Source organism: Chiloscyllium plagiosum, chromosome 15 (genome assembly GCF_004010195.1).
Source record: "Chiloscyllium plagiosum isolate BGI_BamShark_2017 chromosome 15, ASM401019v2, whole genome shotgun sequence".
Taxonomy (NCBI): Eukaryota; Metazoa; Chordata; class Chondrichthyes; order Orectolobiformes; family Hemiscylliidae; genus Chiloscyllium; species Chiloscyllium plagiosum.
The window spans coordinates 46,593,700-46,606,321 of record NC_057724.1 but is presented as its reverse complement, the minus strand read 5'-3'; the positions used below and the strand labels follow the sequence as shown (position 1 = coordinate 46,606,321).

The window sequence follows — 12,622 nt, the reverse complement described above, 5'->3', positions numbered from 1 at the left end:
GATCCTACATCCACTACAGCTACTTCAGCAGTATAACATTGACGCACAACATCCCCTTTACTAATTTTCCAGAACTCTATGTTCCCTCTAAATTTTAAATCCAAGATTTTTAGATTACCTCTAATTTTGCTGTCATCATCCTTGTACAGGTGTGGCTTCAATTTTTCATCTCATGATCGACTCCGGAATCTTACAGCTACCAACTTAAAAATGGCAGAACAGATAATCTGGTCTGGTTTATGATGTCATTTTCTTTAAGTCAAATTTCAAACATTGCAAGATTTCTGACAAAGATGCAAATTCATAACACTAAGTGATAATGGGCTCTGTACTCTTAAACAACTGCAACACTGGTCTATGAACACATCCAACAGGAAATGTGTTGAATACCATCTTTGTACATGACCACTTGCAACATGCAAAGAAGGCAGATTATGACATTAGTATCTGGAATACTTATTTGATATTATCTGCACGTAGAGGTCTCCAGTTTTTAATCAAATACAAGAAATGAAATGAAAGAACTGTGGATGCTGTACATCAGAAACTAAAACAGAAGTTGCTGGAAAAGCTCAGGTTTGGCAGCATCTGTGAAGAGAAACCAGAGTTAATGCTTCGGGTCCAGTGACCCTTCCTCTGATGCTGCCAGACCTGCTGAGCTTTTCCAGCAATTTCTGTTTTTGTTTCCATTCTCTAACCTATGCCGCCTTAATCTCATACAAATGGCCTAAATGAGCTTTCCTGCCAATGCTGCTCTATAACACTGCCACTGACAGGAGCTTCACTCTATTTGATGGACCAAGGCACCCCACCTTGTCAATTCTCATAAAGCCATGTTGCAATCATGACCACAAAGAATAATTTTGATTCCCAGAAAAACTAACTAGTAAAATGCCTTCAAGTTAATGACTTTGGTTTTGTAAATTGGCAAATGGTGGCAGTGTCACAGAAGCTTCCTGGATATCTGTCTTATAAATGCCACCTACAATCATCACTTCAGCTACTGACCAGGTACCCGGCTGGTTTCAGGTTAAGATCCAATTGAGATTTTAGTAATAAGGTCCAGTCAGGCCTTCACATCAACAGACTCCCTGAGTGTCCTATCAGATTTGAGGATCAAACACACCATATCACCCCTCACTTCTTTAAAGCAGAAACTGAACACTCATGTACAAGACATTTTATCCTAAATGTTATTATTTATTTCTTTTCTCATTCTATAGACCTTCCCTAAGACTAGACAAAAAGATGATAGCATTTTATATTTGTTTTCAAACATTCCACTTCCATAAGTACTATGGTAGTAAAAGGAATTCCAAGGCATTCATTTATAAATTTGCACACTGGATATAATACAGATCACTGTGAGGAAAGCAGTAGGGGCATTGGGAATGGCTGATTAGCCTTACAGCCTGTAATGTTGGTTGGTTCAGTACTCTGTGGGACCTGGTTTCACAAAACTGTGGATGAGTGATCGAAGGGCTCTCTTTTGGGACAGTACTGACAATTGACAGTTGCACAGCTTGGTGTACACTGAGCTATATGAAATCAAGCTTCTTGATGGAATGGCTTGCAATCCACTGAAGGAAACTGGGGAGGAAATAGCAGTAGCTTGGCCTAAGATTAAGGAATCCATGCAAGTAATTTGTACCAGACAACTGGACGATAGCCAATGTATCACTTCCCTTCAAGAAGGGAAAGATGAAAATGCTTAATCTAACTAAAAATTAGTCTAATGCCAGTTTTAGAACAACTCTTAAAATTCACAATTTCTTATTAAATTAGTGAGTATTTAAGCACAGATTAAATGATAACAAGACATGGATCTTTAAACAAAAGAATTGATAGACAAATTTGAGTTGTCCATGGAAGTACCAAATGGATGAATAGAATGCTTTATGTAAAAATTTTCAGTGAGCACATAATGGTGTTTCTTATGGATTTCATTCTTAAAATCATATGTAAACACAGGTAAAAATCAGTGAAAATGCAGAAAGATCTCGATATGGTTGCTGGCTCACTTTATCAGGTAGAGACTACTGCAGTACATGAAAATCAAGGTATCTTAAAGCTATAGATGAGGACATGGAAGCCATATGGTTCCCTCAGATTAAAAGGAGGGCACACTGTAAAATTACATCAATGGCTAATGTTGAAAGCATTTTACTAGATAAGAACAAAATATCTATTAGGATAATAGGGATGTGTATAATACTGAGAAACCAGGAATAAAATCCGCTTTCAGATTAACTGAAGAAAAGCTAGGAAATGAAACAATGGATGGATGTAGTAGTGATAGTGGACTTTTTTGTAATATAAGGAGTCAAGTAACAATTAAAGATCGCATAGAACCTTTGGAAAATTGTGTAGGTCAATTATGTATAGTTCCAGGTTATAGATGAGGTATTAAAAGGGTCATTTTGCACCTCTTCACTACTGAAGATAATGCTGTGTTGTCAGTGTTGATTGAAAGACGTGATGCTAAAATTGAACCAATGGAAATCCACTGTTCTGGCTAGGATTAATGTTGTTAAGGCAGATTGCTCTGCCAATCCTACTGCTACTCACCCTGGAGTACTAAATGAAATAGCCTGTGTTATGTCAGCTGCTATCTCAGATGTTTTATTGCTTGTGGAGGTTTGAGAATGTTCTATGAACTAGAGTAAGATCCACATGGTACATATTCTTAAAATTTTAGTAAATTTGAATATGCAATGTAGATTTTTTTTGGATAAATCAGCTAGAATTAGCAAATGTATTCCTATTTGTGTCTATCTTGTGGAAATAGATTCTAAAACAGAAATGTGGAGAAGGCACACCTATCAACTTTAAGAACAACAACCTGATTATTTAACTATAACTGAATCATCTTGTTTCATTTCATGAAAAAGAACCCAGGCTATTTTACACCACAGAATATTATGTACAAGTAAGGATGTAGAACGGAATTTGGACAAACACCTTAAAATGTGGATAAACAGTGTTTCTCTGCAAATTAATAAAAGGCACATAGAAACTTTGGAATAATTTCTCACACTTAGTTGGACTATTTGAACAGTTAATCTTTTTTTTCTACTCTAACCAGCCTTGAAATTATGCTGTGCACAACACTATAAAAAAATCAAGTAATGTACTTATATGAATTTCTCCTGGCTAGTATCCAATTTGGTAAAATATTAAAATAATCTAGACACCAAATATAGCACCTTTCACATCTTCAGGATGTCCCACAGTGCTTTACAGAAAGTGAAATATCTTTGAAGTGTAGTCACCATTGCAATGTATGAAATGCAATGCAATTTGCAGACAACAAGGTTCCACAGGCAGCAATCAGATAATTACCACTTTTCATGATATTGATTCAGGAATAAATATTGGTTGAGATGCCTGTCCATCAATGTCATTAAATTATTTCCATCTACCTGAAGAGAGCCTTAGCATAAATTCTTAACTTAAAAGACAACAGCACCAACACTCTAGATAATGTGCTCATCTCTGGAGTGGGGTTTGACTCCCAAACTCTGGCTTAGAAGTATACGCTCTATCACTGAGCCATCATCAACAATTTAGTTTCATACGATAGTGTTATGCAGTAATTTGTTAATATGGCACTGTATAATTTCTAGGCTATACTCCAAGCAACAAATGCTTTCTCTTCTAAAGTGGTAACTAATGCACAGCTTTTAAGTTTGATTAATTTTGTAAAGACTTTCTGTTCAGCACATTATACAACCATGGTATGGCTCAATGGGCATTTACAATCTCAATACATCCATGTCAACATTTCAATCCAAGTAGTATTCCATACACTATTTTTAGTAATTTCCCTTCTGTTCATTAAATATTGGTTAGCATTCATATTTAAACAATTTGACAAATTCTATTCTACCTGAAATACAATTATTTGGATAAGTTGCTATTAGCACACAAAGGATTTATTTTTCTAAAAGCAAAGTACAGTTTTGTGCTTACAACAAATAAAAATATAAAACAACTACATAACACCATTTTACGCTTGAGTAACATTGCCACATTTAAACCTTAGTTGATTTGTGCACATTCAATGGAGTTATTATTCATCTTGCTTTCTCTTGGGTTTTTTAGGATTACGAGACCTGCTTTTTGCTTTACAAAGAGGGCAGATAGGTGCATTCCGATGGATTTGTTGATGACAAGACAAGCAAGCCTGTGGATACAAAGAGAAAGCAGTTATTACCGATATACACAGCAACACAAACATTGATATGAGAACTAGTGTGGCCACATAGCTGCATTGTAACTAACATAAGAAAAAACCTCAAACCAGATGGTGCAATATTCACCTCAAACTAACCCCAAAATTGCTATCATTTGCCACAGACCCATAATCCCTAACATGTCAATGTAGTCAGGTCATAAAGTCATAGAGATGTGCAGCATGGAAACAGAGTCTTCAGTCCAACTCGTATATGCCAATCAGATACACTAAACTAATCTAGTCCCATGGGTCTAAATGCTCTCTCAGACATAATGCAAATATCAAAGAACCAAGCCCACAACTGTATAACTGGGAATTTTTTCAGGTGATGTGACATACTATAAAATGCTCACATTCTCACCAGCTTTCTTCAAACTGTATTCGATACCCAAATGCAGCAGGAAATGATCCTTTGTCCCACTAAATGGAGTGATCAGGCAACTGAAAGACCATGATGGCAAAGCTGTGACTATGCCCACGTTTCTACAAAAAGGCAGTCTATTGGTTCATTTTCTCCCGAACTGATGACAGAAACATTCTGAAGAGGAGTTGTATCGGACTCTGAACATTAACTGTATTTCTCTCTCCACAGATGCTGACAGACTTGCTGGGTTTCTCTAGTTTCTCCAGCAATTTCTGTTTTTATATCTGCATCCTCTAACATTGATAAATCCTTCCTCCACATCACAGTTACACCTGTAAATCATGTCGTGGAAGGGGTCTGAGGAACAAGGCAAAATTATAATCCCAAGGGAAGTGGCACTGACTGAACTAATGAATTGTGGGTTCATAATTCACTGGGTCTTGATAGATCAGAGTGTTAAAAAAAGTGGCCAATCAAGTAGATGGTAGATGTGTTGGTGTTAAGATTCTGAAAAGTTGCCATTAAACTTGAAAGTAGCAAACATAACCCATCTAGTTAAGAAGGGATGGAAACAGAATATTATTTAAATTATGAAAGAGTGCAGAATTCGGAGTATAGTAATTGTAACAAGGTCAGCCAGGTGGATCTCACAGAATGAGTTCCCCGATTGGGGCTGTTAATCTGGTCCAGACAGCAAGCCCTGGCTGACAGATATAAACAGGAGTGTCAGACATCCTGCTCACTCTGAGAGCTGGCTCTGAGGGAGCTGGATCAGCGTCAAAGATTCTCTACGTGTAAATAAAGGGTGACTGGGTGACAGGATACCAGCCTCTGTGGAGTTATTTCACTGAGGACCAGAGGGAATCTAGGGAGTGTTCTCGTGCAGGAGTCATAAAATATTTGTATGCAGGTACAACAAGTGATTAGCAAGGTTAATGGAATGCTATCCTTTGTTACAAGAGGAATTGAACGTAAAAGGAAGGATATTATGCTTCAGCATGTAGGACGTAGGTAATCCCACATCTCAAAAGCCATGTTAAGTTTTGGTGAATTGCTCATGAAAAATCCACTCAGTGGTATAAGAATGGTATATGCCAAGGGCGTATTCCTCCTCTCTGGAATTGGCCTCTGAGAGATACTCACCTTTTCCTACCATCTCAGCAATTCAATTCTGGACGAGAAGGTCTGTTCCTGAAGTGCCACCAATTAAGGGTCTTAGCCCACAATCAGCTGAATTATTTTTAGCAGGCAATAAAAGTTGCTGTTTTCCTAATGTAAAATAGGGATGGCCTGCCTGCTGGGTTTAGATGGATGGGGACATCTAAATGCCCCAATCTGATGTCAACCAGCAGCAGGGATGGGAACAGTGGGCTAATTGCTGAAAATCAACTCCCAAACATTGCTTCTAACCATCTTAACTCCCCCTTCCACAATCACTTTTCCCTGTGAAGCCCTACTCCATGAGTAGAAAGTGAGGTCTGCAGATGCTGGCAAGTAGGCGGCCTGTCTCCCCAATATAGAGGAGGCCTACTCCATGAGTTCCCTGTCAAAAGCCTGATCACCACACAGCTCTTCATTGCTCGGCCTCCAGCAATGCTCTCCATCAACCAGCAGCCTCAGGTCAGGCAACTCTTCAGGGGCAAAGCTCCTGATTAGATGAGCAGCTCAACACGCAACATGTAAGTACCAGATTGGTTCCAACGAGTTCTCTCAGTGTGCAGACAGTTAATCGTTCCTGATCTTTCTAATACTTTGTGCACAGAACACTAAATCCCAGCTCAAAACATATATTAAGATATATTTGCACTGCCAGCTATGTTACTTAATTCACATTTGACATGATAAAGAAAGCAAAAATTATTAATCTATAGTAAATAGGATATTTAAATGCATTTTTTGGCAAATACTAATAATTATTATAATAGGAAGAGGCAGTCGAACCATTCAACCTAACAAAATGTTCAAAATTTTCAGATAATCATTTAGAATGTGGTTTTCCACTGGGCACGAGTTTTACTGCAGGTCAAGCTCAGGGAGATGCAGGGTCTGCTACACTTCGATTGCCTTTGATGCACATGGGTATTGGGACTGGGATTGAAACGCCTGGGGTTTTTACAACATAAAAAAAGATTAAAAATCACACAACACCAGGTTATAGTCCAACAGGTTTAATTGGAAGCACACTAGCTTTCGGAACGACGCTCCTTCATCAGGTGATTGTCACAATCACCTGATGAAGGAGCGTCGCTCCGAAAGCTAGTGTGTTTCCAATTAAACCTGTTGGATCATAACCTGGTGTTTTCTGATTTTTAACTTTGTAAAACCCAGTCCAACACCGGCATCTCCAAATCATAAAAAAAAATTGACACAATGGCTGCAATGCAAGACAGCATTTGGACAATGGTTTTAGACAATTTGTTAAAAAGTCCAAAAAACTTCGATCAGTTACCTTCATAGGAGGTGGTTGCTGTCGGAACGTGGCCGTTTGCCGAGCATCCTGTTTCCTGGCCACCTGAAGTTGCTGGGCAGCAGCAGCGGCTGCTGCAAGTGACTCTGGGATAGGTGGTTCCTGAGGTTCTGTCTGCCATTCTGCTTTCTGCTTCTCAAAGTAACTAAACAGCAAAAACATTGAAATCCTTACTGACCAGCATCAATGACCCTTGGGTATTATTGGAGGTGAGTGAAAGATTTAAATATTCGCAGTTATCAATTCTAGATGGGCTTTCCTACATTATTTAGCATTTCATCTTCCATACATTAGATGTTTAAAAAGTACCGGGTATATATCTGTCTAAAACCAAATTCATCTAACCCTCAACAACACCAATTCTTGCTGGGATATACTTCTGTGGCACCTGGCAATCCCCCAATTCTATAATCAAAAGATCTTTCAACAAACAACAACTTTTGTATGCATGCATAGAGTCATAGAGATGTACAGCACAGAAACCGACCTTTTGGTCCAACCTGTCCATGCCGCCCAGATATCCCAACCCAACCTAGTCCCACCTGCCAGCACCTGGCCCATATCCCTCCAAACCCTTCCTATTCATATACCCATCCAGATGCCTTTTAAATGTTGCAATTGTACTAGCCTCCACTACTTCCACTGGCAGCTCATTCCATACATGTACCACCGCTGCATGAAAAATATTGCCCCTTAGGTCTCTTTTACATCTTTCCCCTCTCACCCTAAACCTATGCCCTTTAGTTCTGGACTCCCTGACCCCAGGGAAAAGACTTTGTCTATTTATCCTATCAATGCCACTCATGATTTTGTAAACCTCTATAAGGTCACCTCTCAGCCTCTGACGCTGCAGGGAAAAACAGCCAGTGTCTATACAACCTCTCCCTATAGCTCAAATCCTCCAACCCTGACAACATCCTTGCAAACCTTTTCTGAACCCTTTCAAGTTTCACAACATCTTTCTGATAGGAAGGAGACCAGAATTGCACGTAATATTCCAACAGTGGCCTAACCAATGTCCTGTATAGCTGCAACATGACCTCCCAACTCCTGTACTCAATACTCTGACCAATAAAGGAAAGCAAACCAAACGCCTTCTTCATTATCCAATCTACCTACGACTCCACTTTCAAGGAGCTATGAACCTGCACTCCAAGGTCTCTTTGTTCAGCAACACTCCCAACGACCTTACCATCAAGTGTATAGGTGCTGCTGAGATATGCTTTCCCAAAGTGCAGCACCTCACATTTATCCAAATTAACCTCCATCTGTCACTTATCAGCCCATTGACCCATCTGATCAAGATCCTGTTGTAATCTGAGGTAACCTTCTTCGCTGTCCACTACACCTCCAATTTTGGTGTCATCTGCAAACTTACTAACTATACCTAATATGCTCACATCCAAACCATTTATATAAATGATGAAATGTAGTGGACCCAGCACTGATCCTTGTGGCACTCCACCGGTCACAGGCCTGCAATCTGAAAAACAACCCTCCACCACCACCCTCTGTCTTCTACCTTTGAGCCAGTTCTGTATCCAAATGGCTAGTTCTCTCTGTATTCCGTGAGATCTAACCTTGCTAATCAGTCTCCCATGGGGAACCCTGTTGAATGCTTTACTGAAGTCCATATAGATCACATCAATGGCTCTGCCCTCATCAAACCTCTTTGTTACTTCTTCAAATAACTCAATTAAGTTTGTGAGATATGATTTCCCACACACAAAGCCATGTTGACTATCCCGAATCAGTCCTTGCCTTTCCAAATAAGTGTACCTCAGGATTCCCTCCAACAACTTGCCCACCATCGATGTCAGGCTCACTGGTCTATAGTTCCCTGGCTTGTCCTTACCTCCTTTCTTAAACAGTGGCACCACATTAGTCAACCTTCAGTCTTCCTGCACCTCACCTGTAACTATCAATGATACAAATATCTCAGCAAGAGGCCCAGCAATCACTTCTCTTGCTTCCCACAGAGTTTTAGGGTACACCTGATCAGGTCCTGGGGATTTATCCACCTTTATGCGTTTCAAGACACTTCCTCCTCTGTAATATGGACTGTCTAATACTGTCAAAATTGGCCTTTCTCCAATTTAGAACTTCAACTTTTAGATCTGGTCTATCCTTTTCCATCATTATTTTAAAACCAATAGAATTATGGTCGCTGGCCCCAAAGTACTCCTCCACTGACACCTCAGTCACCTGCCCTGCCTTATTTTCCAAAAGTCGGTCAAGTTTTGCACATTCTCTAGTAGGTACATCCACATACTGACTCAGAAAATTTTCTTGTATACCCTCTCCATCTAGACCCTTAAAACTATGGCAGTCCCAGTCTATGTTTGGAAAGATAAAATTCCCTACCATAACCACCCTATTATTCTTACAGATAATTGAGATCTCCTTACAAATTTCTTTCTCAATTTCCCTCTGACAATTAGGGGATCTATAATACAATCCCAATAAGGTGTTCATCCTTTTCTTATTTCTCAGTTCCACCCAAATAACTTCCTTGGAGGTATTTCCTGGAAAATCCTCCCTCAGTACAGTTGTAATGCTATCCCTTATCAAAAACCTCACTCCCCCTCCTCTCTTGTCTCCCTTTCTGTCCTTCCTGTAGCATTTGTATCCTGGAACATTAACCTGCCAGTCCTGTCCATTTCTGAGCCATGTTTCTGTAATTGCTATGATATCCCAGTCCCATGTTCCTAACCATACCCTGAGTTCATCTGCCTTCCCTGTTAGGCCTCTTGCATTGAAATAAATGCAGTTTAATTTATCTATCCTGCCTTGTTCTATGCTTTGTCCCTGCCTGCTCTGACTGTTTGACTCATGTTTGTTCTCAACTGTACCAGTCTCAGATTGTTCTCTTTCCTCACTATCTCCCTTGGTCCCACCTCACCCCCACTCCCACCTTACTAGTTTAAATCCTCCAGAGCAACTCTAGCAAATCTCCCTGCCGGTATATTAGTCCCCTTCGAATTTAGGTGCAATCCGTCCTTCTTGTATAGGTCACTTCTACCCCAAAAAGAGCTTCCAATGATCCAAAAATGTGAATACTTCCCCCATACACCAGCTAGTCAGCCATGCATTCATCTGCTCTATCTTCCTATTCCTGCCCTCACTAGCTCGTTGCACTGGGAGAAATCCAGATATTACTACTCTCAAGGACCTCCCTTTTAAATTCCTGCCTAACTCTCTGAGCTCTCTTCAGAATCTCAACCTTTTCCCTTCCTATGTTGTTGGTTCCAATATGTACAATGACCTCATGCTGGTCCCTCTCCCCCTTGGGAACATTCTGCACTCTCTCTGAGACATCCTTGATCCTGGCACCAGGGAAACAACACACCATTCTGATTTTTCGCTGCTGGTCACAGAAACGTCTGCCGATACTTCAGACTAGAGAGCTCCCGAGCACAATCGATTGCTTGGAACCCAACATACCTCTCATTGCATTGAAGCAAGTCTAATATCATAAACTTGGCTGCTCATGCTACATTACCTGGAAAATCCATCGTCCCCTACATTTTCCAAAATAGCATATTTGTTTGAAATGGGGATAGACATAGAAGACTCATGCACTACCCGCCTACCTCTCTTACCTTTCCTGGAGTTAACCTATCTACATGACTGCATCTGAGACTTCCCCCCTTCCTATAACTGCCATCCATCACATCTTGTAAATTCCTCATTGCCTCTAACTGCCTCTCCAACCGAACAATTCGATTTGATAGGATTCGCAACCAACGGCATTTATTGCAGAGATAATTCTCTGTAACCCGTAAACTCTCCCTAAACTCCCACATCTGACAAGAAGAGCATATCACTCTACTAAGGGCCATTTTTACTTCTTTAAATCTACAGACCCAGAAAATAGCACTGTCTTATTCCTCTACAAAAAAAACTGCTCTAGGTTAAATTCATACTTATGGCTTATATTTTGAGTTTAATCAAGAGACATAGCCCAGTAAAACATAATCAAGAAAGAACCCACTCTCCTCACTTCTGTAGATTTACTGTAAGGCCACACTTAAAAATATTCATTTATCTGTTTCGGTGCTGTGACCTCTCCTAAACAGGTTCCTCCAAGATCAGTTGTGAATTTCACTGTTTTTTTAATTTTCCCAGATGCACTCCAATGTCCAGTGATATATGATTCAACAGCAAAGGCAGTAACTTCACAAGTTCACTGCTCTGTCAGTTAGCAATGTAGGTTTCTTTCTTTCTCTCTCTCTCTTTCTCTCCTGCACTGACCTCATCATGTGTCTTTTAAAAGTGCTGCTGTTTTGACTTTTTTTCTCCAAATTCCAAAACGATGCAACAGCATATAAAACAGTAATTGCTGCTCCTGAAATTCAAGGAAATCATCTCCAACACCTAAAATACCTCAAAAAAAAAGGAGTAGCTGTTACAGCCAGAAATTTTTCCCATCCTCCATCTTGAATTCCCCAGAATCCTTTTAAGTCTCATGGGAAGCCTAGACAGTCAATGCTGAGAACATATTCAGAAGGATTAAAACTATACCTGATCCAGTCTTTGTCCAAATTCTCTGTGTGTACTTATCAGCACAAACAGCACACAGAAACAGGAACCATATGCCACGTGCTCAGAGGTCAGTTAGAATATTCCAAGTGTTATCCCGCTTGCAATTAGCTAATTCTGGACCTTGAAAGTGATGTAGGAGTTTCTTATCCATACAGCTTAGCATCATATTTAACAAGACAACATACCAAGCTGTTAAGAAGCAATTGAGGCAGATTGTGGCCAAATGCTACGCCTGTTATGGCACAGCACATTAACACTTGCTTTTTACCTTCTGTTTGTTCATTGCCAATGCACTTTACTTAAGTACTTGCAATGATGTCCTAAACATAGAAAACATTTCTGTACATTTATATTCCTATAACCTTGACAATCCGAAATAATTTCAACATTGAATCACCCACAGTCACCTTCCTGGTGGTTACCAATAACCAGAAACTGGACTGGACCAGCCATGTAAATAAATACTGTGGTTACAATAGCAGGTCAGAAACTGAAAATCCTTCAGTGAATAACTCACCTTTAGAATTCCCAAGACAGTCCACCACCTACAAAGCACAAGTCTGGCATGTGATGGAGTATTCCCCATTTGCCTGGATGGCTACAGCTCCAACCACATTCAAGAAACCTGACACTATTCACCACATCCTCAGATATTCAATACTTTCATCCCAATGCACAGTAGCAACGTGTACCAGCTGCAAGGTGCACTGCCAAAATTCACAGTACTTTCCAAACTCACAACCAGAACCAGCTAAAAGAACAAAGACTTAAGGGCAAAACTAGGCTAGAATTTTGCTGAATTTGGCTAAGTGTCAATTTTAGCAAGTTTCATGAAAGGTTTTTCTCACGCTATCATTCCAACCTCACCTAATTACCTATGTATCAGTCCCCATGGCAGTCCATTTGGCATATCTTCCCACTCACCACAGCTGGAAGTACTTGCCACTGCTGGGACCTCCTTAGGTTCACAGCACCATATTTAAAATGCAGTTGTGGAGCAGGCCAATTT

The 12,622-nt window shown here is 40.0% G+C and overlaps 1 protein-coding gene across 1 annotated transcript in view; it reads right to left on the bottom strand.

Moving 5' to 3' along the window:
* Positions 1–931: 931 nt before the first annotated feature.
* The window catches only part of zc4h2 (zinc finger, C4H2 domain containing), a 40,077-nt gene continuing 28,386 nt past the window's right edge, over positions 932–12,622 (bottom strand). The window contains exons 4-5 of the mRNA XM_043704841.1: positions 7,051–7,213; positions 932–4,186 (exon numbers count right to left, since the gene is read on the bottom strand). Coding sequence (XP_043560776.1) covers positions 4,073–4,186; positions 7,051–7,213 — 277 coding nt within the window. The 3' untranslated portion in view covers positions 932–4,072. The remainder of the gene's footprint in view (positions 4,187–7,050; positions 7,214–12,622) is intronic.